Consider the following 27,103-nt stretch of genomic DNA (forward strand, 5'->3'; position numbering starts at 1 on the left):
GACATCATCCTCGGCTTAGACTTCCTCGCCGCACATTCTGTTCTCATTGATTGTTCCGCCAGTACTCTCCGCCTTGACCTGCCTGTTCTGGATCCCGCTGAACCACACCCCAGTCGCCTCAGTTCTGTCGACTTTGTCCGCTTGCCACCTACGGCACTGACTTACGTTGACCTAGTGTCATCCCCACCAGTTCGCGACGGTCACTATATCGCGGCTCCTATACAAGACGTCCTCCTTACACACGGGATCACGGTACCTCATACCGTTTTATCTATTACGGCTAATTGCGTCTGCCTGCCAGTGGTCAATTTTGGCTTGACGACACAAGTGCTGCCACGCGGGATGTCTCTGGCCCAGCTTTGCTCATTCGAGGATCACTCAATAGCATCTATTGAGGTAGACAGCAATTCAGCCGATCCCCCTCTACCATCTCAGTCGACAACTTGTACCATCGCTGACTTACAGAAAATGATTGCGCCCGTCATGCCGTCCGAGCACGCTCGTGAGCTCTACCGCGTTCTGTTTTCCTACAACGATATTTTTTACTTTAACGATCGTCCTTTGGCCCAAACTACAACTGTTAAACATCGCATTAATACCGGCGATGCCCCTCCTATTCATCGCCGCCCGTATCAAGTGTCACCGGTTGAGCGTCAAGTTATTCACGCAGAAGTTCGCAAAATGCTTGCCAAGAACATTATTGAACCATCATGTAATCCATGGGCGTCACCGGTTGTACTGGTAAAAAAGAAGGATGGCTCATGGCGCTTTTGCGTGGATTATCGGCACCTTAACAGGGTTACCAAAAAGGACGTGTCTCCCCTACCTCGGATCGATGACGCCCTTCACTACCTCCATGGTGCTCGCTACTTCTCTTCTATTGACATCCGCTCCGGCTACTGGCAGATTGCCGTGGACGATCTCGACCGCGAGAAGACTGCTTTTGTAACTCCGGACGGTCTTTATCAATTCAAAGTGATGCCGTTCGGCCTATGTAACGCTCCTGCCACTTTTGAACGCATGATGGACTTCCTTCTTCACGGTTTCAAATGGTCCACGTGCTTGTGCTACTTGGACGACGTTATCGTATTCTCCCCAACGTTCGCTACGCACCTCGAGCGCCTCTCGGCGGTACTGGACGTTTTTCGTCGCGCCGGTCTGCAACTGAACGCATCGAAGTGCCAATTCGGCCGTCGCCAGATTACCGTCCTTGGGCATCTCGTTGACGCGAACGGAGTACAACCGGACCCAGGCAAGATCCACGCTGTTACGCACTTCCCTGTTCCGAAGTGTGTCAAGGATGTGCGCAGCTTCATCGGCCTTTGTTCCTACTTCAGCCGTTTCGTGAAAAATTTCGCGGCCATAGCCCGACCACTAACCGAGCTTTTAAAAAAAGACTCCCCTTCCAGTGGGACGATAACGAGGCCTCTGCATTCTCGCATCTAATCGACGTTCTCACAACGCCTCCCGTTCTGGCCCATTTCGATCCTTCTGCGCCTACCGAAGTTCGTACTGATGCCAGCGGTCACGGAATCGGCACAGTACTGGCACAACGCCAGCGCGGCAACGACCGTGATATCGCTTACGCCAGCAGGCTCCTCTCACCCGCGGAGCGCAACTATTCCATCAGTGAGCCTGAGTGTCTGGCCCTAGTTTGGGCGGTTGCGAAGTTCCGCCCATACTTATATGGCCGACCCTTTTCCGTTATCACAGACCATCACGCGCTTTGTTGGTTATGTTCATTGAAAGACCCTTCAGGAAGACTTGGTCGCTGGGCCTTACGCCTCCAAGAATATTCGTTCTCTGTCACCTAAAAATCTGGCCGACTACACAAGGACGCTAACTGCCTGTCTCGCTACCCGGTAGACGAGCCTGACGACGCCGAGAGTAGTACCGCCGACGGCATTTTCTCTGTGTCTGCCTTCGCTAACATCGCCGATGAGCAGTACCGAGACCTATCGCTGCGAGTACTCATCGAGCCTCTGCGCTCTACACCTACCGACGCATCCGTTCGCCGTTATGTCCTCCAGGGCAGCATTCTGTACCGAAGGAACTTCCTCCCTGACGGATCTGATTTTCTTCTTGTCGTGCCAAAACATCTACGACAGACTGTGCTCTTTGAGATGCATGACGCACCTACTGCAGGACCTCTTGGCGTAACCCGCACGTACGACCGCGTCCGCCGCCGCCTCTATTGGCCTGGTCTCGCTCGCTCCGTCCGACACTATGTTGCTGCCTGTGATACCTGCCAGCGTCGGAAAACACCTCAGGTGCTACCTGCCGGTCATCTCCAGCCGATCACTGTCCCTGTGGAACCGTTCTTTCGTGTTGGATTAGACCTCCTCGGTCCCTTTCCCACGTCATCCTCTGGAAACAAATGGGTAGCCGTCGCAACTGATTACGCCACCCGATACGCTATCACGCGGGCTCTCCCTACCAGTTGCGCCACTGACGTCGCGGACTTTCTCTTGCGTGACATTATCTTACTTCATGGCGCCCCGCGACAGCTGCTGACTGACCGTGGTCGTAACTTCCTCTCGAAAGTTATCGCTGACATTCTACGTTCCTGCTCCACTCAACACAAGCTGACCACCTCATACCATCCTCAAACCAATGGCCTGAGAGAGCGGTTAAACCGTACTCTTACCGATATGCTGTCAAAGTACGTTTCCAAGGACCACCACGACTGGGACGTTGCCCTTCCTTACGTCACATTCGCTTATAATTCTTCCCGGCACGACACCGCCGGATTTTCTCCCTTTTATCTGCTCTACGGTCGCGAACTGACCTTGCCCCTTGACACGGCACTTCCTCCTTCTGCGGTCTCAACAAGCGAGTATGCGCGCGACGCCGTCGCCCTCGCCGACCATGCACGCCAGCTTGCCCGTGCTCGACTGACGGACTCGCAAACCACTGAGCAGCGTCAGTACAACGCCCGCCACCGGGAGGTACAGTTTTCGCCTGGTGCGCTCGTGCTCTTGTGGACGCCCTCTCGTCACGTCGGACTTTCACAAAAGCTCCTTTCGCGATACACAGGACCCTACCGCCTGCTGCGCCAGGTGACGCCTGTGACGTACGAAATTGCCCCTGTGAGCTCAACCTCGTCATCTACTGTGGCACCTAGTGATGTCGTGCACGTCAGTAGGCTCAAGGCCTACTACACTGTTTCCAAGTCCGGCCTTTAGTCGCTTCGGGACGGCGCTTTTGCCGCCGGGGGTAGTGCTACGGAATAGTATTACCGATGACGAAGAAGCGAGCAGTAAGACGACGACGACGACGATTAGAGGCTAGCGCGGGCTGTTGCCCCTTGGCCAAGTGCGACGTATCACGTTGTAAATATACTTGTATATAGCTTTTCATTTGCGTCTTCTTACGTAACAATATGAATATCCTCACTTTGTACACTATCTACTAATTTGTGATCACAATCGGTGCTTCGCCTTTCCGGCAGAACTGCGAACTATTCTATTACCTGTACAACACATTGATATGGTTCATATATATTCGTCATCCACAAGTACCAAAGTTCAACACAACAGCTAAGACACTGGCCTCCAGAGCGTGGGTTCATATGTTTGAAACTCGCCACCGTCAAGCGCTTTTCCTTCCGAATTTCCTTCCGTATTTTTATACATAACTTATCCATATGGGTTTGCTTCACGTGGACGGACAACATTAGTCGTTGGGTACGCACAGAAATGCTTACTGATTTATTAATTATATGGAGATGGGCTTGCTGCCATACTTTATTGGACGAGCCGCTCCAAAGACGTCCGTATGGTTTGGACATACGATTCTGCCAACATCCGCACTTGTGTGTATATCGAGTACTATTGTGAAATGGCGCGTCGTGTCGGTCCATATGCTATACCAAGGTGAACAAGATCGTCTTTCAAACGTGCTGAAAGATTAGACCATGGGGGATGAAACAATTAAAGCATTTTCGTTCACTACAGGTTGCGAACTGTATAACGGCAGTAGCGTGTCTTATTTCAAGAAATGCAAACATTCTTTCGAATCACGCATTTTGTTGTTCTTGCTTTGCAGATTCAAGTTGGAAACTTTCTGGTTACAGAGGCGCAGGTAAACCAAGCCATACAACAACTAGGCGATCTGGGCCCATACACGCTTCTGCACAACAACTGCCAAACATTTGCGAAAAAACTGTTGCAAAAGCTAGGGATCCCATGGCCTTCAAACCTGCCACGCGCAGAAGACGTGCTTCTGCAGGCTGCCATCGCGGGAGCAAAACACGGCAGTGTGTACAGTGCGGCGCGTCTTCTATAATGCCTCAACGGGCCAAAATTTTCAAGAGAGATGAAAATTGTGTCTTTTCGGGACACACATTACAGTATGTGTGTGTCTTCGGGAATTTTCAATGATTAGCTATAACATTGTCGCGGCTCGTGTGCGTTTTGCAGCGGAGCGTGCCCTGGACACAATGAACTACGACCCTATCAAAAGCAAGCCGATCCGTAACATGTGGTCACAGCGAGACCCATCGCTGCGGAAGTCTGGGGTTGGAAATGTGTTCATAAAGAACCTGGATAAGGCCATTGACAACAAGGCCATGTACGACACATTCTCTGCGTTTGGGAACATCCTGTCTTGTTGAGTGGCCACACACGAAGAGACTTCCTCAAAGGGATATGGTTTTGCCCATTTCGAGACCGAAGAAGCTGCCAACAAGGCTATTAGCAAAGTTAACGGCATGCTGCTCAACAACAAGAAGGTCTATGTGGGCAAGTTCATCCCCCGCAAAGAACGCGAGAAGATGCTTGGCGACCAGGCTCGATGCTTCACCAATGTGCACATAAAGAATTTTGGTGATGAGCTTGATGATGAGAAGCTCATGGTCATTTGTGAGAAGTTTGGCAAGATCACCAGTGCCAAGGTGATGACAGATGAGAACGGCAAAAACCGGGGCTTTGGCTTTGTCTCGTTTGAGGACCCCGAGTGTGCTGAACGCGCTGTGGATGAGCTTAATGGCAAAGAAATGGGCGGTCGGGTGCTGCACGTTGGGCGAGCCCAGAAGAAGGCTGAGCGCCAGTCAGCTAAAGCGTCACTTTGAACAGCTGAAGCAGGAGCGTCTGAATCGCTACCAAGGTGTCAACCTGTATGTCAACAACCTGGACGATGCCCTGGATGACGAGCGCCTCCGGAAGGAGTTTGCTCCTTTTGGCAACATTACGAGTGCCAAGGTTATGACAGATGGCAACGGATACTCCAAAAGCTTTGGATTTGTCTGCTTCAGCTCGCCAGAAGAGGCAACAAAGGCTGTGACAGAAATGAACGGCCCTATTGTGGTCTCCAAACCACTTTACGTTGCTCTGGCCCAGCGCAAGGAAGACCGCAAGGCACATCTTGCCTCGCAGTATTTGCACCGCATTGCAGGCATGCGCATGCAAATGGGACAGATGTTCCCACCAGGTGGCGCAGGTGTAGCAGGCTACTTTGTACCCACTATGCCCCATCAAACTCCCCAGTGCAGCTACTTCCCAGCCACTCTAGGCCCAGCCCAGATGCGTGCTACACCTCACTGGACAGGCCAGCAGCAGCAGCTGCGTGGACCTGTGGGACCCCAGGCAGGTGCTGGTGGACCACAGGGGGCCCAGCATCAGGGAAGCTTCTCCACTTGACTGCCCTACCAGCGGCAGCCACGTCCTTCCCTGGCAACACAACCACAGCGGGGAGCCCTCGGCAGCGCAAGACCAATCACGGGTGGACAGCAGGCTCCACCACCACAGCAGGCTCCACTGCAGCAGGCCCCATCTGCGCCTCGGGTGGTTGGCCCTCGCCCTGTGGGCCTTGCCCCTCAAACTGCTGGTGGTCCACGCCCAACTTACAAGTACACCCAGTCCATGCGCAACCCACCCCAGATCCAGCCTGTCTCAGCACCCGTGACTGCTCAATTCCAGGTGGGCAGAGTTTACTGTTATACTGAGCATGCTGTGTAGTTGGTTACAATATGATGTGGGAAATACATATGCAACAGTTGACTGCTTAAGAGATGCATCCAAACTTGGGTACTGCCTGTTAGAAGCAAAGTGCCCTGTCTGCTTACCTTTGTAAGCGGTGCAGTGTTTGGATGGGACTACATTGCACCTTGCATGATTGCAAACACAGGTGACTGCTCAGCAGCAGCAGCAACAGCAGGTGGCCGCGGCTGCAGTGGCAGCCCAGCAGGTGTCTCAGACGCAGCAGGCAGCAGTGCACATCCAAGTCCAGGAACCCCTGACCGCTTCCATGCTGGCTGAGGCCACACCACACGACCAGAAGCAGATGCTGGGCGAGCGCCTGTTCCCACTGATCCACCGCATGTATCCGGACCTCGCTGGAGGGGTCACCGGCATGCTGCTCGAGATTGACGATTCAAAGCTGCTGCACATGCTCGAGCACCACGAGTCGCTCAAGGCCAAGGTGGGTCACGTTTTGATCATAGCTGTGTGCACCGATTGGCTGGGGCAGCAGAGGTTGTTCTCGCATTAGCTGTTGGGAGTATTTGTGCCACCTCCATCTTAGGAGGGGAAGGGGGGATTGCCAAGCAAGAACCTCCTGCCAAACCAAGGAATCCGCTGTGCTGTGTGAGTGGCTTCCTAAAGCAGCAGGGCTTGCAATTGGTTACTGCAAGTCATTTGCAAATGGATATTGACAATAATTCTGGTCCGGAGTAGCTGCCAACTTGCTTTCCTTCCATAGCAGCAATGTCATGCATGAAATGGCAGGGAAATCTTGTTCACTTAGAAAAGTGCAGCAGGGCTCTAGATTCTATAGTTTGTTGGCATGGCGGGCACCAAGAAATAAATTTGGAGATAACATGTCTGAATGAAAGTGTTACTTTTACTTTATTTCTAGATGAGGCTGGTGATAATGGAATCTTGAACTTTCTGCATCCTAAGACTGTGACTTCAATCTACCAATGCTAGTCATATCCAAAAGGAAGCAACCTGGCGCAAGGGCAGGAAGAACAAATACGTTTGCAGAAATGTACATAAATGAGTGACATAATCTGTGCTGCTGTTACAGTCTAAAAATTTATATTTTGCCAACAGTTTCTCTCCCAGCAAGCAGCTTCTTATAAACAAGTGCAAAAAAGTTCAATTATCCTCTTACATAATGTCATGGTGTCACATTCAATTGCCTGTGTGACAGCTAAGCTCATGGCTTAGCTCTCACATGTCACATGGCTAATAAGACAGATGGGGATTGTATGTCGCTGCCCATTGCATTCGGTGCAGTGTTACAGAAAAGTAAAGTTTGGCCTCAAGCTCCACCACTGGAAAGGCTGTCGACATATGTTCTAGGTAGGATCATGTGACAACAGGTCGTCAGTTCTGTATTTCGAAACGGTGTTGTCAGTCACGTTAACGCTGATTGGTCTCTTTAGACGTTTGTACTTATGATCGGAACAAATTTGTCTACAGACTTAACCAACATGGGGGTTTACTGTACTGTACTGCATTATCGGTGCATGTTATCCAAAGCTGGTGTTTCAGGAATGCTAAAACAAACTTATTAGTTGGCTAGTTGGTTCACGTTGCTAAGAAAATATATGCACAAGCAATGATTGCACCAATGTTGTTTCATTATCTCTTTACCATGGACTAAAGATGTTGCACACAATCATTAATTGTGCTAAATTGTCGGCCTAAAGAATTCTAGTCTGGGCCATTTTAGCACAGGCAGTTCTTCAAGCTTGCTAGGTGAAGTTCATGGTTGGTTTGAACACAGTGTAGTCCTTTGTTGATAAACAGCTGGACACTGTTGCAGTTCATGTCACAGCAAATTAAAGTGGGAACTTCAATTTACCACTATCCCCTCTTTTTTTTCCGGTTGACCAAGCCTCCTCTCGCAGCAGTATTCCCATTCCAGAATCACAGTTTACTCAACTGAATGTTTCTCAGGGGTTTGTATGAATAATCTGTGGTGCTGGCACGTAGGAAGGTTGAAGAAAGGCTAACAACAATGAATGGCATACAGGGGATTTGTTTTGCACTCCCGTTCTTTAGGAAACGTTCACTATTCAGCAACATTTCCTCCTGTAAGAGACACAAGGCCTGGTCTTTGCATACAGCTGCTGTTTTGCGGCTTGCGAGCACTCGACTCTTATCCCTGCCCTAACGATGCTGGTGAACCACTAATGAAACCGTTGCACCTAGTGCACTGCAGTGACTGCACGTTGTGGAGAAAACTTTTACACCTAATAATTTCGTGCCGGTCATTGCCACGGTATTACAAAAAAGTTGAAAATGCTTGAAAGAATTGTTCAACCTAACTGAAAGGGGAAGCTCCTGGATAGCACAGTATCCAAGTGGGCAGGTCATAGTCATAGACACAGGAAATGCGAGTTGACAGTGAAGACCACAACTTGGGGGAAGGTGAGGGGGATGCTTGCTTAGCTTGTAAACCTAGCTTGTAATAAGAACCTTTCTGATGAACTTTTCTAATACTGTGTTCAAACAATTAGAAAAATTGTTTCAGGGACAGATTTTCTCTCTCTCTCTCTCTCAGGGATGCTTGAAAGTGCACCGCTTGCATGGCTAGTAAAGCAGTGAGCAAAGCTGTCGAGTGGCAAAGGTCGGGATGTCAAGCGAAATTCTTTATATTAGTTTTCTAGCTTACGACTTCAGCTGGTAGTTGACATTTACACATTTTCTTCAACGTCACTTGCTTTGGGTACAGACACATTGTGTGCAGAGGAGGCCACCTGTTTTATGTAGCAAACATATTGTATAGTATAAGCATGTCCTGTTGCATACGAAGCTAAATAGGACTTGCCTGCTGGACTTCAATGAAAACCCAGGTTATGCCCCATGTTATGCGAGGGGCTCGTTGCAGGACTTGTGTGGGGCTCAGCTGATGGCGTGCAAGAGTATGGGGACCAAGGTAGCTCGTTAATTGAACAGTCTTCAGGAGTAGGAGAGTACCCAGCGACTGGTGCAGTCCTTGGGGCTGCCGGCCTTGTGCCAGATGCCTCAGGTGTCCCAGGCACGGTCAGGAGATTGTCTATTGAAACAACTAGCAAGTGAATGAAACAATTTTCTTTCATGCAGAAACGACAAGCTATGTTGAGTATTTGTGCAGTTGTCTAACTAGCCTGTAATGAGCAAGTAGCCTAATGAACAGACCTTTTCTCAGGAAAAAAATTATGGTCGAACTTTGATATTCAGAACAGGACTCTGCTCTTATGAGCAATGCTACTAGGGCGAGGAGAAACATAAAATCCACAAATTAGGGCACCATTTGTCTCATGTGGTTAATTTTCTTGGTTAGATTAACGATATCTGCAATACATATGTGAAATTTAATGGCTGATTTGCCTATATTCCAGGATTGATTTCACGCTGTAATTCTTGTAGTGAAGCACAACTGACTTGGGTCGTACAGCCACAGATAATTGTTCTTTTGTGAAGGTAGTGTGTAATTATTGAATGGCTGATTTGGGTATCATGCCAATGCTGTGGGTCACCATGTTGTTGGACGAAAAAACAACAGCGGTATACCGGGTGTCTTCTTTTTAGACTAAACAGAATTTTTTAACATTGCCCATGCAAGATAGCACGGTTTTCATCCTTAAGCTGGAATAATTGAAGAGGTGGACGTTACTTGCATGAGAAATCAATATGCATAATTCATCAATTAACAAAAATTTCACTAACTAAATTTTAATTAACTAAGTACATTAGGATATATATTGCAATTTACTAATTGTAGCCAGCAAGTTCACAAGGCGTATCCACGTTGAATGAATTCTTAGGGTGACATCAGTTTTGAGATTCATTGCCAAAGTATACACTTCAGCTGGTACTGAGCCGTATTGCGTTGTGCGCAGGTAGCTTGTCGCGCGATTTGTAGTGCATGTAAAGACGTCCGAGTGTGAGGCGTACAAATTGTGTGCCAAGATGCTAAAAGTGCTGCGCATGCTCTAGCTTTTGTCACTTTGTTGCCGAAGGTGGCACAAAAGACGTGCAACACGTGTTGCGGAATCGCACACACACAGATTACAGTGTGTGTGTGTCTTCGGGAATTTTCAATGATTAGCTATAACATTGTCTCGGTTCGTGTGCGTTTTGCAGCGGAGCGCGCCCTGGACACAATGAACTTCGACCCTATCAAAAGCAAGCCGATCCGTATCATGTAGTCACAGCGAGACCCATCGCTGCGGAAGTCTGGGGTTGGAAATGTGTTCATAAAGAACCTGGATAAGACCATTGACAACAAGGCCATGTACGACACATTCTCTGCGTTTGGGAACATCCTGTCTTGTTGAGTGGCCACACACGAAGAGACTTCCTAAAAGGGATATGGTTTTGCCCATTTCGAGACCGAAGAAGCTGCCAACAAGGCTATTAGCAAAGTTAACGGCATGCTGCTCAACAACAAGAAGGTCTATGTGGGCAAGTTCATCCCCCGCAAGGAGCGCGAGAAGATGCTTGGCGACAAGGCTCGATGCTTCACGAATGTGCACATAAAGAATTTTGGTGATGAGCTTGATGATGAGAAGCTCATGGTCATTTGTGAGAAGTTTGGCAAGATCACCAGTGCCAAGGTGATGACAGATGAGAACGGCAAAAACCGGGGCTTTGGCTTTGTCTCGTTTGAGGACCCCGAGTGTGCTGAACACGCTGTGGATGAGCTTAATGGCAAAGAAATGGGCGGTCGGGTGCTGCACGTTGGGCGAGCCCAGAAGAAGGCTGAGCGCCAGTCAGCTAAAGCGTCACTTTGAACAGCTGAAGCAGGAGCGTCTGAATCGCTACCAAGGTGTCAACCTGTATGTCAACAACCTGGACGATGCCCTGGATGACGAGCGCCTCCGGAAGGAGTTTGCTCCTTTTGGCAACATTACGAGTGCCAAGGTTATGACAGATGGCAACGGATACTCCAAAAGCTTTGGATTTGTCTGCTTCAGCTCGCCAGAAGAGGCAACAAAGGCTGTGACAGAAATGAACGGCCCTATTGTGGTCTCCAAACCACTTTACGTTGCTCTGGCCCAGCGCAAGGAAGACCGCAAGGCACATCTTGCCTCGCAGTATTTGCACCGCATTGCAGGCATGCGCATGCAAATGGGACAGATGTTCCCACCAGGTGGCGCAGGTGTAGCAGGCTACTTTGTACCCACTATGCCCCATCAAACTCCCCAGTGCAGCTACTTCCCAGCCACTCTAGGCCCAGCCCAGATGCGTGCTACACCTCACTGGACAGGCCAGCAGCAGCAGCTGCGTGGACCTGTGGGACCCCAGGCAGGTGCTGGTGGACCACAGGGGGCCCAGCATCAGGGAAGCTTCTCCACATCACTGCCCTACCAGCGGCAGCCACGTCCTTCCCTGGCAACACAACCACAGCGGGGAGCCCTCGGCAGCGCAAGACCAATCACGGGTGGACAGCAGGCTCCACCACCACAGCAGGCTCCACTGCAGCAGGCCCCATCTGCGCCTCGGATGGTTGGCCCTCGCCCTGTGGGCCTTGCCCCTCAAACTGCTGGTGGTCCACGCCCAACTTACAAGTACACCCAGTCCATGCGCAACCCACCCCAGATCCAGCCTGTCTCAGCACCCGTGACTGCTCAATTCCAGGTGGGCAGAGTTTACTGTTATACTGAGCATGCTGTGTAGTTGGTTACAATATGATGTGGGAAATACATATGCAACAGTTGACTGCTTAAGAGATGCATCCAAACTTGGGTACTGCCTGTTAGAAGCAAAGTGCCCTGTCTGCTTACCTTTGTAAGCGGTGCAGTGTTTGGATGGGACTACATTGCACCTTGCATGATTGCAAACACAGGTGACTGCTCAGCAGCAGCAGCAACAGCAGGTGGCCGCGGCTGCAGTGGCAGCCCAGCAGGTGTCTCAGACGCAGCAGGCAGCAGTGCACATCCAAGTCCAGGAACCCCTGACCGCTTCCATGCTGGCTGAGGCCACACCACACGACCAGAAGCAGATGCTGGGCGAGCGCCTGTTCCCACTGATCCACCGCATGTATCCGGACCTCGCTGGAGGGGTCACCGGCATGCTGCTCGAGATTGACGATTCAAAGCTGCTGCACATGCTCGAGCACCACGAGTCGCTCAAGGCCAAGGTGGGTCACGTTTTGATCATAGCTGTGTGCACCGATTGGCTGGGGCAGCAGAGGTTGTTCTCGCATTAGCTGTTGGGAGTATTTGTGCCACCTCCATCTTAGGAGGGGAAGGGGGATTGCCAAGCAAGAATCTCCTGCCAAACCAAAGAATCCGCTGTGCTGTGTGAGTGGCTTCCTAAAGCAGCAGAGCTTGCAATTAGTTACTGCAAGTCATTTGCAAATGGATATTGACAATAATTCTGGTCCGGAGTAGCTGCCAACTTGCTTTCCTTCCATAGCAGCAATGTCATGCATGAAATGGCAGGGAAATCTTGTTCACTTAGAAAAGTGCAGCAGGGCTCTAGATTCTATAGTTTGTTGGCATGGCGGGCACCAAGAAATAAATTTGGAGATAACATGTCTGAATGAAAGTGTTACTTTTACTTTATTTCTAGATGAGGCTGGTGATAATGGAATCTTGAACTTTCTGCATCCTAAGACTGTGACTTCAATCTACCAATGCTAGTCATATCCAAAAGGAAGCAACCTGGCGCAAGGGCAGGAAGAACAAATACGTTTGCAGAAATGTACATAAATGAGTGACATAATCTGTGCTGCTGTTACAGTCTAAAAATTTATATTTTGCCAACAGTTTCTCTCCCAGCAAGCAGCTTCTTATAAACAAGTGCAAAAAAGTTCAATTATCCTCTTACATAATGTCATGGTGTCACATTCAATTGCCTGTGTGACAGCTAAGCTCATGGCTTAGCTCTCACATGTCACATGGCTAATAAGACAGATGGGGATTGTATGTCGCTGCCCATTGCATTCGGTGCAGTGTTACAGAAAAGTAAAGTTTGGCCTCAAGCTCCACCACTGGAAAGGCTGTCGACATATGTTCTAGGTAGGATCATGTGACAACAGGTCGTCAGTTCTGTATTTCGAAACGGTGTTGTCAGTCACGTTAACGCTGATTGGTCTCTTTAGACGTTTGTACTTATGATCGGAACAAATTTGTCTACAGACTTAACCAACATGGGGGTTTACTGTACTGTACTGCATTATCGGTGCATGTTATCCAAAGCTGGTGTTTCAGGAATGCTAAAACAAACTTATTAGTTGGCTAGTTGGTTCACGTTGCTAAGAAAATATATGCACAAGCAATGATTGCACCAATGTTGTTTCATTATCTCTTTACCATGGACTAAAGATGTTGCACACAATCATTAATTGTGCTAAATTGTCGGCCTAAAGAATTCTAGTCTGGGCCATTTTAGCACAGGCAGTTCTTCAAGCTTGCTAGGTGAAGTTCATGGTTGGTTTGAACACAGTGTAGTCCTTTGTTGATAAACAGCTGGACACTGTTGCAGTTCATGTCACAGCAAATTGAAGTGGGAACTTCAATTTAACACTATCCCCTCTTTTTTTTCCGGTTGACCAAGCCTCCTCTCGCAGCAGTATTCCCATTCCAGAATCACAGTTTACTCAACTGAATGTTTCTCAGGGGTTTGTATGAATAATCTGTGGTGCTGGCACGTAGGAAGGTTGAAGAAAGGCTAACAACAATTAAGGGCATACAGGGGATTTGTTTTGCACTCCCGTTCTTTAGGAAACGTTCACTATTCAGCAACATTTCCTCCTGTAAGAGACACAAGGCCTGGTCTTTGCATACAGCTGCTGTTTTGCGGCTTGCGAGCACTCGACTCTTATCCCTGCCCTAACGATGCTGGTGAACCACTAATGAAACCGTTGCACCTAGTGCACTGCAGTGACTGCACGTTGTGGAGAAAACTTTTACACCTAATAATTTCGTGCCGGTCATTGCCACGGTATTACAAAAAAGTTGAAAATGCTTGAAAGAATTGTTCAACCTAACTGAAAGGGGAAGCTCCTGGATAGCACAGTATCCAAGTGGGCAGGTCATAGTCATAGACACAGGAAATGCGAGTTGACAGTGAAGACCACAACTTGGGGGAAGGTGAGGGGGATGCTTGCTTAGCTTGTAAACCTAGCTTGTAATAAGAACCTTTCTGATGAACTTTTCTAATACTGTGTTCAAACAATTAGAAAAATTGTTTCAGGGACAGATTTTCTCTCTCTCTCTCTCTCAGGGATGCTTGAAAGTGCACCGCTTGCATGGCTAGTAAAGCAGTGAGCAAAGCTGTCGAGTGGCAAAGGTCGGGATGTCAAGCGAAATTCTTTATATTAGTTTTCTAGCTTACGACTTCAGCTGGTAGTTGACATTTACACATTTTCTTCAACGTCACTTGCTTTGGGTACAGACACATTGTGTGCAGAGGAGGCCACCTGTTTTATGTAGCAACATATTGTATAGTATAAGCATGTCCTGTTGCATACGAAGCTAAATAGGACTTGCCTGCTGGACTTCAATGAAAACCCAGGTTATGCCCCATGTTATGCGAGGGGCTCGTTGCAGGACTTGTGTGGGGCTCAGCTGATGGCGTGCAAGAGTATGGGGACCAAGGTAGCTCGTTGATTGAACAGTCTTCAGGAGTAGGAGAGTACCCAGCGACTGGTGCAGTCCTTGGGGCTGCCGGCCTTGTGCCAGATGCCTCAGGTGTCCCAGGCACGGTCAGGAGATTGTCTATTGAAACAACTAGCAAGTGAATGAAACAATTTTCTTTCATGCAGAAACGACAAGCTATGTTGAGTATTTGTGCAGTTGTCTAACTAGCCTGTAATGAGCAAGTAGCCTAATGAACAGACCTTTTCTCAGGAAAAAAATTATGGTCGAACTTTGATATTCAGAACAGGACTCTGCTCTTATGAGCAATGCTACTAGGGCGAGGAGAAACATAAAAACCACAAATTAGGGCACCATTTGTCTCATGTGGTTAATTTTCTTGGTTAGATTAACGATATCTGCAATACATATGTGAAATTTAATGGCTGATTTGCCCATATTCCAGGATTGATTTCACGCTGTAATTCTTGTAGGGAAGCACAACTGACTTGGGTCGTACAGCCACAGATAATTGTTCTTTTGTGAAGGTAGTGTGTAATTATTGAATGGCTGATTTGGGTATCATGCCAATGCTGTGGGTCACCATGTTGTTGGACGAAAAAACAACAGCGGTATACCGGGTGTCTTCTTTTTAGACTAAACAGAATTTTTTAACATTGCCCATGCAAGATAGCACGGTTTTCATCCTTAAGCTGGAATAATTGAAGAGGTGGACGTTACTTGCATGAGAAATCAATATGCATAATTCATCAATTAACAAAAATTTCACTAACTAAATTTTAATTAACTAAGTACATTAGGATATATATTGCAATTTACTAATTGTAGCCAGCAAGTTCACAAGGCGTATCCACGTTGAATGAATTCTTAGGGTGACATCAGTTTTGAGATTCATTGCCAAAGTATACACTTCAGCTGGTACTGAGCCGTATTGCGTTGTGCGCAGGTAGCTTGTCGCGCGATTTGTAGTGCATGTAAAGACGTCCGAGTGTGAGGCGTACAAATTGTGTGCCAAGATGCTAAAAGTGCTGCGCATGCTCTAGCTTTTGTCACTTTGTTGCCGAAGGTGGCACAAAAGACGTGCAACACGTGTTGCGGAATCGCACACACACAGATTACAGTGTGTGTGTGTCTTCGGGAATTTTCAATGATTAGCTATAACATTGTCTCGGTTCGTGTGCGTTTTGCAGCGGAGCGCGCCCTGGACACAATGAACTTCGACCCTATCAAAAGCAAGCCGATCCGTATCATGTGGTCACAGCGAGACCCATCGCTGCGGAAGTCTGGGGTTGGAAATGTGTTCATAAAGAACCTGGATAAGACCATTGACAACAAGGCCATGTACGACACATTCTCTGCGTTTGGGAACATCCTGTCTTGTTAAGTGGCCACAGACGAAGAGACTTCCTCAAAGGGATATGGTTTTGTCCATTTCGAGACCGAAGAAGCTGCCAACAAGGCTATTAGCAAAGTTAACGGCATGCTGCTTAACAACAAGAAGGTCTATGTGGGCAAGTTCATCCCCCGCAAAGAACGCGAGAAGATGCTTGGCGACAAGGCTCGATGCTTCACCAATGTGCACATAAAGAATGTTGGTGATGAGCTTGATGATGAGAAGCTCATGGTCATTTGTGAGAAGTTTGGCAAGATCACCAGTGCCAAGGTGATTACAGATGCGAACGGCAAAAACCGGGGCTTTGGCTTTGTCTCGTTTGAGGACCCCGAGTGTGCTGAACGCGCTGTGGATGAGCTTAATGGCAAGGAAATGCGCGGTCGGGTGCTGCACGTTCGGCGAGCCCAGAAGAAGGCTGAGCGCCAGTCAGCTAATGCGTCACTTTGAACAGCTGAAGCAGGAGCGTCTGAATCGCTACCAAGGTGTCAACCTGTATGTCAATAACCTGGACGATGCCCTGGATGACGAGCGCCTCCGGAAGGAGTTTGCTCCTTTTGGCAACATTACGAGTGCCAAGGTTATGACAGATGGCAACGGATACTCCAAAAGCTTTGGATTTGTCTGCTTCAGCTCGCCAGAAGAGGCAACAAAGGCTGTGACAGAAATGAACGGCCCTATTGTGGTCTCCAAACCACTTTACGTTGCTCTGGCCCAGCGCAAGGAAGACCGCAAGGCACATCTTGCCTCGCAGTACATGCACCGCATTGCAGGCATGCGCATGCAAATGGGACAGATGTTCCCACCAGGTGGCGCAGGTGCAGCAGGCTACTTTGTACCCACTATGCCCCATCAAACTCCCCAGTGCAGCTACTTCCCAGCCACTCTAGGCCCAGCCGAGATGCGTGCTACACCTCGCTGGACAGGCTAGCAGCAGCAGCTGCGTGGACCTGTGGGACCCCAGGCAGGTGCTGGTGGACCACAGGGGGCCCAGCCTCAGGGAAGCTTCTCCACTTCACTGCCCTACCAGCGGCAGCCACGTCCTTCCCTGGCAACACAACCACAGCGGGGAGCCCTCGGCAGCGCACGACCAATCACGGGTGGGCAGCAGGCTCCACCACCACAGCAGGCTCCACTGCAGCAGGCCCCATCTGCGCCTCGGGTGGTTGGCCCTCGCCCTGTGGGCCTTGCCCCTCAAACTGCTGGTGTTCCACGCCCAACTTACAAGTACACCCAGTCCATGCGCAACCCACCCCAGATCCAGCCTGTCTCAGCACCCGTGACTGCTCAATTCCAGGTGGGCAGAGTTTACTGTCATACTGAGCATGCTGTGTAGTTGGTTACAATATGATGTGGGAAATACATATGCAACAGTTGACTGCTTAAGAGATGCATCCAAACTTGGGTACTGCCTGTTAGAAGCAAAGTGCCCTGTCTCCTTACCTTTGTAAGCGGTGTAGTGTTTAAATGGGACTACATTGCACCTTGCATGATTGCAAACACAGGTGACTGCTCAGCAGCAGCAGCAACAGCAGGTGGCCGCGGCTGCAGTGGCAGCCCAGCAGGTGTCTCAGACGCAGCAGGCAGCAGTGCACATCCATGTCCAGAAACCCCTGACCACTCCCATGCTGGCTGAGGCCACACCACACGACCAGAAGCAGATGCTGGGCGAGCGCCTGTTCCCACTGATCCACCGCATATATCCGGACCTCGCTGGCAAGGTCACCGGCATGCTGCTCGAGATTGACGATTCAAAGCTGCTGCACATGCTCGAGCACCACGAGTCGCTCAAGGCCAAGGTGGGTCTCGATTTGATCGTAGCTCTGTGCACCGATTGGCTGGGGCAGCAGAGGTTGTTCTCACATTAGCTGTTGGGAGTATTTGTGCCACCTCCATCTTCGGAGGGGAAGGGGGGATTGCCAAGCAAGAACCTCCTGCCAAACCAAGGAATCCGCTGTGCTGTGTGAGTGGCTTCCTAAAGCAGCAGGGCTTGCAATTGGTTACTGCAAGTCATTTGCAAATGGATATTGACAATAATTCTGGTCCGGAGTAGCTGCCAACTTGCTTTCCTTCCATAGCAGAAATGTCATGCATGAAATGGCAGGGAAATCTTGTTCACTTGGAAACGTGCAGCAGGGCTCTAGATTCTATAGTTTGTTGGCATGGCGGGCACCAAGAAATAAATTGGGAGATATCATGTCTGAATGAAAGTGTTACTTTTGCTTTAATTCTAGATGAGGCTGGTGATAATGGAATCTTGAACTTTCTGCATCCTAAGACTGTGACTTCAATCTACCAATTCTAGTCATATCCAAAAGGAAGCAACCTGGCGCTAGGGCAGGAAGAACAAATACGTTTGCAGAAATGTACATAAATGAGTGACATAATCTGTGCTGCTGTTACAGTCTAAAAATTTATATTTTGCCAACAGTTTCTCTCCCAGCAAGCAGCTTCTTATAAACAAGTGCAAAAAAGTTCAATTATCCTCTTACATAATGTCATGGTGTCACATTCAATTGCCTGTGTGACAGCTAAGCTCATGGCTTAGCTCTCACATGTCACATGGCTAATAAGACAGATGGGGATTGTATGTCGCTGCCCATTGCATTCGGTGCAGTGTTACAGAAAAGCAAAGTTTGGCCTCAAGCTCAACCACTGGAAAGGCTGTCGACATAATATGTTCTAGGTAGGATCATGTAACAACAGGTCGTCAGTTCTGTATTTCGAAACGGTGTTGTCAGTCACGTTAACGCTGATTGGTCTCTTTAGACGTTTGTACTTATGATCGGAACAAATTTGTCTACAGACTTAACCAACATGGGGGTTTACTGTACTGTACTGCATTATCGGTGCATGTTATTCAAAGCTGGTGTTTCATGAATGCTAAAACAAACTTATTAGTTGGCTAGTTGGCTCACGTTGCTAAGAAAATATATGCACAAGCAATGATTGCACCAATGTTGTTTTATTATCTCTTTACCATGGACTAAAAATGTTGCACACAATTATTAATTGGGCTAAATTGTCAGCCTAAAAAATTCTAGTCTGGGCCATTTTAGCACAGGCAGTTCTTCAAGCTTGCTAGGTGAAGTTCACGGTTGGTTTGAACACAGTGTAGTCCTTTGTTGATAAACAGCTGGACACTGTTGCAGTTCATGTCACAGCAAATTGAAGTGGGAACTTCAATTTAACACTATCCCCTCTTTTTTTTTCGGTTGACCAAGCCTCCTCTCGCAGCAGTATTCTCATTCCAGAATCACAGTTTACTAAACTGAATGTTTCTCATGGGTTTGTATGAATGATCTGTGGTGCTGGCACGTAGGAAGGTTGAAGAAAGGCTAACAACAATGAAGGGCATACAGGGGATTTGTTTTGCACTCCCGTTCTTTAGGAAACGTTCGCTATTCAGCAACATTTTCTTCTGTAAGAGACACAATGCCTGGTCTTTGCATACAGCTGCTGTATTGCGGCTTGCCAGCACTCGACTCTTATCCCTGCCCTAACGATGCTGGTGAACCACTAATGAAACCGTTGCACCTAGTGCACTGCAGTGACTGCACGTTGTGGAGAAAACTTTTACACCTAATAATTTCGTGCCGGTCATTGCCACGGTATTACAAAAAAGTTGAAAATGCTTGAAAGAATTGTTCAACCTAACTGAAAGGGGAAGCTGCTGGATAGCACAGTATCCAAGTGGGCAGGTCATAGTCATAGACACAGGAAATGCGAGTTGACAGTGAAGACCACAACTTGGGGGAAGGTGAGGGGGATGCTTGCTTAGCTTGTAATCCTAGCTTGTAATAAGAACCTTTCTGATGAACTTTTCTAATACTGTGTTCAAACAATTAGAAAAATTGTTTCAGGGACAGATTTTCTCTCTTTCTCTCTCTCAGGGATGCTTGAAAGTGCACCGCTTGCATGGCTAGTAAAGCAGTGAGCAAAGCCTTCGAGTGGCAAAGGTCGGGATGTCAAGCGAAATTCTTTATATTAGTTTTCTAGCTTACGACTTCAGCTGGTAGTTGACATTTACACATTTTCTTCAACGTCACTTGCTTTGGGTACAGACACATTGTGTGCAGAGTAGGCCACCTGTTTTATGTAGCAAACATATTGTATAGTATAAGCATGTCCTGTTGCATACGAAGCTAAATAGGACTTGCCTGCTGGACTTCAATGAAAACCCAGGTTATGCCCCATGTTATGCGAGGGGCTCGTTGCAGGACTTGTGTGGGGCTCAGCTGATGGCGTGCAAGAGTATGGGGACCAAGGTAGCTCGTTGATTGAGCAGTCTTCAGGAGTAGGAGAGTACCCAGCGACTGGTGCAGTGCTTGGGGCTGCCGGCCTTGTGCCAGATGCCTCAGGTGTCCCAGGCACGGTCAGGAGATTGTCTATTGAAACAACTAGCAAGTGAATGAAACAATTTTCTTTCATGCAGAAACGACAAGCTATGTTGAGTATTTGTGCAGTTGTCTAACTAGCCTGTAATGAGCAAGTAGCCTAATGAACAGACCTTTTCTCAGGAAAAACATTATGGTCGAACTTTGATATTCAGAACAGGACTCTGCTCTTATGAGCAATACTACTAGGGCGAGGAGAAACATAAAAACCACAAATTAGGGCCCCATTTGTCTCATGTGGTTAATTTTCTCGGTTAGATTAAGGATATCTGCAATACATATGTGAAATTTAATAGCTGATTTGCCCATATTCCAGGATTGATTTCACGCTGTAATTCTTGTAGGGAATCACAACTGACTGGGGTCGTAGAGCCACAGATAATTGTTCTTTTTGTGAAGGTAGTGTGTAATTATTGAATGGCTGATTTGGGTAACATGCCAATGCTTTGGGTCACCATGTTGTTGGACGAAAAAACAACAGCGGTATACCGGGTGTCTTCTTTTTAGACTAAACAGAATTTTTTAACATTGCCCATGCAAGATAGCACGGTTTCCATCCTCAAGCTGGAATAATTGAAGAGGTGGACGTTACTTGCATGAGAAATCAATATGCATAATTCATCAGTTAACAAAATTTCACTAAATAAATTTTAATTAACTAAGTACAATAGGACATATATTGCAATTTACTAATTGTAGCCAGCAAGTTCACAAGGCGTATCCACGTGGAATGAATTCTCAGGGTGACATCAGTTTTGAGATTCATTGCCAAAGTATACACTTCAGCTGGTACTGAGCCGTATTGCGTTGTGCGCAGGTAGCTTGTCGCGCGATTTGTAGTGCATGTAAAGACGTCCGAGTGTGAGGCGTACAAATATTGTGCCAAGATGCTAAAAGTGCTGCGCATGCTCTAGCTTTTGTCACTTTGTTGCCGAAGGTGGCACAAAAGACGTGCAACACGTGTTACGGAATCGCACACACACACATTACAGTGTGTGTGTGTCTTCGGGAATTTTCAATGATTAGCTATAACATTGTCTCGGTTCGTGTGCGTTTTGCAGCGGAGCGCGCCCTGGACACAATGAACTTCGACCCTATCAAAAGCAAGCCGATCCGTATCATGTGGTCACAGCGAGACCCATCGCTGCGGAAGTCTGGGGTTGGAAATGTGTTCATAAAGAACCTGGATAAGACCATTGACAACAAGGCCATGTACGACACATTCTCTGCGTTTGGGAACATCCTGTCTTGTTGAGTGGCCACATACGAAGAGACTTCCTCAAAGGGATATGGTTTTGTCCATTTCGAGACCGAAGAAGCTGCCAACAAGGCTATTAGCAAAGTTATCGGCATGCTGCTCAACAACAAGAAGGTCTATGTGGGCAAGTTCATCCCCCGCAAGGAACGCGAGAAGATGCTTGGCGACAAGGCTCGATGCTTCACCAATGTGCATATAAAAAATTTTGGTGATGAGCTTGATGATGAGAAGCTCATGGTCATTTATGAGAAGTTTGGCAAGATCACCAGTGCCAAGGTGATGACAGATGAGAACGGCAAAAACCGGGGCTTTGGCTTTGTCTCGTTTGAGGACCCCGAGTGTGCTGAACGCGCTGTGGATGAGCTTAATGGCAAGAAAATCGGCGGTCGAGTGCTGCACGTTGGGCGAGCCCACAAGAAGGCTGAGCGCCAGTCAGCTAAAGCGTCACTTTGAGCAGCTGAAGCAGGAGCGTCTGAATCGCTACCAAGGTGTCAACCTGTAATTCAACAACCTGGACGATGCCCTGGATGACGAGCGCCTCCGGAAGGAGTTTGCTCCTTTTGGCAACATTACGAGTGCCAAGGTTATGACAGATGGCAACGGATGCTCCAAAAGCTTTGGATTTGTCTGCTTCAGCTCGCCAGAAGAGGCAACAAAGGCTGTGACAGAAATGAACGGCCCTATTGTGGTCTCCAAACCACTTTACGTTGCTCTGGCCCAGCGCAAGGAAGACCGCAAGGCACATCTTGCCTCGCAGTACATGCACCGCATTGCAGGCATGCGCAAGCAAATGGGACAGATGTTCCCACCAGGTGGCGCAGGTGCAGCAGGCTACTTTGTACCCACTATGCCCCATCAAACTCCCCAGTGCAACTACTTCCCAGCCACTCTAGGCACAGCCCAGATGGGTGCTACACCTCGCTGGACAGGCCAGCAGCAGCAGCTGCGTGGACCTGTGGGACCCCAGGCAGGTGCTGGTGGACCACAGGGGGCCCAGCCTCAGGGAAGCTTCTCCACTTCACTGCCCTACCAGCGGCAGCCACGTCCTTCCCTGGCAACACAACCACAGCGGGGAGCCCTCGGCAGCGCACGACCAATCACGGGTGGGCAGCAGGCTCCACCACCACAGCAGGCTCCACTGCAGCAGGCCCCATCTGCGCCTCGGGTGGTTCGCCCTCGCCCTGTGGGCCTTGCCCCTCAAACTGCTGGTGGTCCACGCCCAACTTACAAGTACCCCCAGTCCATGCGCAACCCACCCCAGATCCAGCCTGTCTCAGCACCCGTGACTGCTCAACTCCAGGTGGGCAGAGTTTACTGTTATACTGAGTATGCTGTGTAGTTGGTTACAATATGATGTGGGAAATACATATGCAACAGTTGACTGCTTAAGAGATGCATCCAAACTTGGGTACTGCCTGTTAGAAGCAAAGTGCCCTGTCTGCTTACCTTTGTAAGCGGTGCAGTGTTTGGATGGGACTACATTGCACCTTGCATGATTGCAAACACAGGTGACTGCTCAGCAGCAGCAGCAACAGCAGGTGGCCGCGGCTGCAGTGGCAGCCCAGCAGGTGTCTCAGACGCAGCAGGAAGCAGTGCACATCCAACTCCAGAAACCCCTGACCACTCCCATGCTGGCTGAGGCCACACCACACGACCAGAAGCAGATGCTGGACGAGCGCCTGTTCCCACTGATCCACCGCATGTATCCGGACCTCACTGGCAAGGTCACCGGCATGCTGCTCGAGATTGACGATTCAAAGCTGCTGCACATGCTCGAGCACCACGAGTCGCTCAAGGCCAAGGTGGGTCTCGTTTTGATCGTAGCTGTGTGCACCGATTGGCTGGGGCAGCAGAGGTTGTTCTCGCATTAGCTGTTGGGAGTATTTGTGCCACCTCCATCTTAGGAGGGGAAGGGGGGATTGCCAAGCAAGAACCTCCTGCCAAACCAAGGAATCCGCTGTGCTGTGTGAGTGGCTTCCTAAAGCAGCAGGGCTTGCAATTGGTTACTGCAAGTCATTTGCAAATGGATATTGACAATAATTCTGGTCCGGAGTAGCTGCCAACTTGCTTTCTTTCCATAGCAGAAATGTCATGCATGAAATGGCAGGGAAATCTTGTTCACTTGGAAAAGTGCAGCAGGGCTCTAGATTCTATAGTTTGTTGGCATGGCGGGCACCAAGAAATAAATTTGGAGATAACATGTCTGAATGAAAGTGTTACTTTTACTTTAATTCTAGATGAGGCTGGTGATAATGGAATCTTGAACTTTCTGCATCCTAACACTGTGACTTCAATCTACCAATGCTAGTCATATCCAAAAGGAAGCAACCTGGCGCTAGGGCAGGAAGAACAAATACGTTTGCAGAAATGTACATAAATGAGTGACGTAATCTGTGCTGCTGTTACAGTCTAAAAATTTATATTTTGCCAACAGTTTCTCTCCCAGCAAGCAGCTTTTATAAACAAGTGCAAAAAAGTTCAATTATCCTCTTACATAATGTCATGGTGTCACATTCAATTGCCTGTGTGACAGCTAAGCTCATGGCTTAGCTCTCACATGTCACATGGCTAATAAGACAGATGGGGATTGTATGTCGCTGCCCATTGCATTCGGTGCAGTGTTACAGAAAAGCAAAGTTTGGCCTCAAGCTCCACCACTGGAAAGGCTGTCGACATAATATGTTCATGTAGGATCATGTAACAACAGGTCGTCAGTTCTGTATTTCGAAACGGTGTTGTCAGTCACGTTAACGCTGATTGGTCTCTTTAGACGTTTGTACTTATGATCGGAACAAATTTGTCTACAGACTTAACCAACATGGGGGTTTACTGTACTGTACTGCATTATCGGTGCATGTTATCCAAAGCTGGTGTTTCAAGAATGCTAAAACAAACTTATTACTTGGCTAGTTGGTTCACATTGCTAAGAAAATATATGCACAAGCAATGATTGCACCAATGTTGTTTCATTATCTCTTTACCATGGACTAAAGATGTTGCACACAATCATTAATTGTGCTAAATTGTCGGCCTAAAAAATTCTAGTCTGGGCCATTTTAGCACAGGCAGTTCTTCAAGCTTGCTAGGTGAAGTTCACGGTTGGTTTGAACACAGTGTATTCCTTTGTTGATAAACAGCTGGACACTGTTGCAGTTCATGTCACAGCAAATTGAAGTGGGAACTTCAATTAAACACTATCCCCTCTTTTTTGTTTTTCCGGTTGACCAAGCCTCCTCTCGCAGCTGTATTCCCATTCCAGAATCACAGTTTACTCAACTGAATGTTTCTCAGGGGTTTGTATGAATAATCTGTGGTGCTGGCACGTAGGAAGGTTGAAGAAAGGCTAACAACAATGAAGGGCATACAGGGGATTTGTTTTGCACTCCCGTTCTTTAGGAAACGTTCGCTATTCAGCAACATTTTCTTCTGTAAGAGACACAATGCCTGGTCTTTGCATACAGCTGCTGTATTGCGGCTTGCCAGCACTCGACTCTTATCCCTGCCCTAACGATGCTGGTGAACCACTAATGAAACCGTTGCACCTAGTGCACTGCAGTGACTGCACGTTGTGGAGAAAACTTTTACACCTGTGGTGAAGAGGAAGACGAAGAAGGCGCTCTTGTTCCGGCTGTGCGCGTGATCAGCGTTTGTCGACTGCCAGCGCTACCAGACTGTGCCCAGTGCCTCTTAATAAATCGCCTTATTACATTTGGTGGAAGGTGCTCCACTCCCCGACCTCGCCCTGGAACTTCGCAGCCGAACTTTAACATCTGCTCCAGCCGCTACTATGACCGCCGCTCCCAACAATCCACTCGGCGCATCTGCCGCTCCTGTCATGTGCGGCGCCATGCAACGGCAGCGGGAACCTCCTGTTTTTAGCGGATCAGGTGAGACTGACGTAGAAGACTGGCTCTCTACCTACGAGCGCGTCAGTGAACACAACAAGTGGGATGACCCGACGAAGCTCCGTAGCGTCATCTTCTATCTTGCTGACGTTGCGAACCTCTGGTTCCACAATCACGAATGGGAACTGCAAACCTGGTCCGCTTTCAAAACTGCATTCGCGGAAGTCTTCGGTCGCCCAGCCTTGCGAAAACTCCGTGCAGAACAACGCCTCCGCCAGCGCGCTCAACAGCCCGGCGAGACTTATACAAGTTACATAGAGGATGTCGTCGATATTTGCGCCCGCGTCGATTCCACCATGACTGAAGAGGACAAGGTGAAGCACATCCTCAAGGGCATCGAGGACGACGCATTTCAAATGCTCCTGGCGCGGAACCTTACTTCTGTGGCAGCTGTCGTCACTCTTTGCCAGAGCTTCGATGAGCTGCGTCGACAAAGGGTCCTTGCGCGCAGCGCTCTCGCACCTGGCGACTCTCTCTCGGACCTCACACTTCGCTCGAACACCACGCCAGCAGCATCGCTCTCTCTTGAGATTAAGGATTTCATTCGTGAGGAGGTGGCACGCGAATTGTATATGCTGCCTCTCAATGATGGACCTCCCCAGCCTGACAAATCTCTGGCTGCTCCCATTAGGCGGGCCATTCGCGAGGAACTTGCTGGGTCTTTACCTTTCGCCCACCCCTGCCCTCCCGTGGCTGCACCTCTGACCTATGCCGAAGTCGCCGCGCGACCTGCGCCGCCGGCGTTCTCGTTTCCGGCGCCAATGCGACTTCAAGCTGCACCTCCTTCCGCGTCGCCTCCCGTTCCATCTCGACGCCCAGTTCAGACCCCTTGGCGCACACGCGACAACCGACCCATATGCTTCGCTTGCGGTGTCGCCGGCCACGTTGCGCGCTTCTGCCATCGTCGCATGCCACCTGGTAACGCTACTATCACACCGCCTGGATATGCCTAATCCCATGACACCACCGGGCATGCGGCTCTTCCCGACCACGAGTTTTCGCCGCCTCCTCGACGCCCTGTCGGCACCCATCGTTTGCCATCACCACGTCGTCGCTCACTTTCCCCCTTACGTCGCCGCCAGTCACTTAGCGAGGGAAACTAGTTGCTGCACTTCCGCAGGCACGAACTGCAAGCTTCGCGACTTCTACAAGGCCTGCACAGTCGCCACGCAATTTATTGGCCGTTTTGGTCGAAGGAACCGCCGCAATTGCGCTTATTGATACTGGGGCTGCAGTTTCTGTTATCGACGAAAAGCTTTGTCGCAGCCTCCATAAGGTCACAACGCCGTTGTCTGGTATGCTTCTAAGCACCGCGACTGCGCAGCATATAGCCCCGCTCGCTCAATGTACTGCCAGGGTGGTCATCGACGGCATTGTCTATGTTGTTGAATTTCTCGTGTTTTCATCATGTTCACATGACATTATCCTCGGCTGGGACTTCTTGTCTCATCATCGTGCCATCATCGACTGTGCCCGGGCCGAAGTAGCGCTTTTCCCGCTTGCCGATGCCCCACTGCCTGACCCTTCTGAACAGCAAGCATGTCCGCATGTCAAGGTATGTCCGTATCGCTCACTATTGTGTCCGATACGGACATACCACCCGACATGTGTGCG

General features: G+C 48.9%; 3 protein-coding genes and 2 pseudogenes across 3 annotated transcripts in view; all 5 read left to right on the forward strand.

Moving 5' to 3' along the window:
* The window catches only part of LOC139046757 (uncharacterized), a 72,475-nt gene extending 68,188 nt beyond the window's left edge, over positions 1 to 4,287 (forward strand). Inside the window, exon 4 of the mRNA XM_070521317.1 lies at positions 4,048 to 4,287. Within this exon, the coding sequence (XP_070377418.1) occupies positions 4,048 to 4,287 (240 nt within the window). The remainder of the gene's footprint in view (positions 1 to 4,047) is intronic.
* On the forward strand, positions 4,236 to 8,913 carry LOC139047754 (polyadenylate-binding protein 1-like; annotated as a pseudogene).
* A 1,453-nt stretch (positions 8,914 to 10,366) lies between these two features.
* On the forward strand, positions 10,367 to 14,551 carry LOC139047508 (polyadenylate-binding protein 1-like). Its single transcript, XM_070521318.1, has 4 exons — positions 10,367 to 10,663; positions 10,731 to 11,573; positions 11,782 to 12,075; positions 14,492 to 14,551. Exons 1-4 carry the CDS (start codon positions 10,367 to 10,369, stop codon positions 14,549 to 14,551), a joined length of 1,494 nt encoding a protein of 497 aa, XP_070377419.1.
* The window catches only part of LOC139047753 (uncharacterized), an 85,454-nt pseudogene continuing 70,285 nt past the window's right edge, over positions 11,935 to 27,103 (forward strand).
* Positions 21,374 to 22,135, forward strand: LOC139047757 (polyadenylate-binding protein-like). Its single transcript, XM_070521779.1, has one exon. It carries the CDS (start codon positions 21,678 to 21,680, stop codon positions 22,035 to 22,037), a length of 360 nt encoding a protein of 119 aa, XP_070377880.1. The 5' UTR covers positions 21,374 to 21,677; the 3' UTR covers positions 22,038 to 22,135.

This window comes from Dermacentor albipictus, chromosome 7 (genome assembly GCF_038994185.2).
Source record: "Dermacentor albipictus isolate Rhodes 1998 colony chromosome 7, USDA_Dalb.pri_finalv2, whole genome shotgun sequence".
Lineage (NCBI taxonomy): Eukaryota > Metazoa > Arthropoda > Arachnida > Ixodida > Ixodidae > Dermacentor > Dermacentor albipictus.

What these genes read in the sequence shown, in the direction of transcription:
- LOC139047508 (XM_070521318.1), top strand. Translation starts at nt 10,367, where the DNA reads ATGCTGCTCAACAACAAGAAGGTCTATGTGGGCAAGTTCATCCCCCGC. An exon ending in GCAAAGAAATGGGCGGTCGG is followed by an intron (nt 10,664 to 10,730) that starts GTGCTGCACGTT and finishes CACTTTGAACAG; the next exon opens with CTGAAGCAGGAGCGTCTGAA. An exon ending in CCGTGACTGCTCAATTCCAG is followed by an intron (nt 11,574 to 11,781) that starts GTGGGCAGAGTT and finishes TTGCAAACACAG; the next exon opens with GTGACTGCTCAGCAGCAGCA.
- LOC139047757 (XM_070521779.1), top strand. Translation starts at nt 21,678, where the DNA reads ATGCTGCTCAACAACAAGAAGGTCTATGTGGGCAAGTTCATCCCCCGC.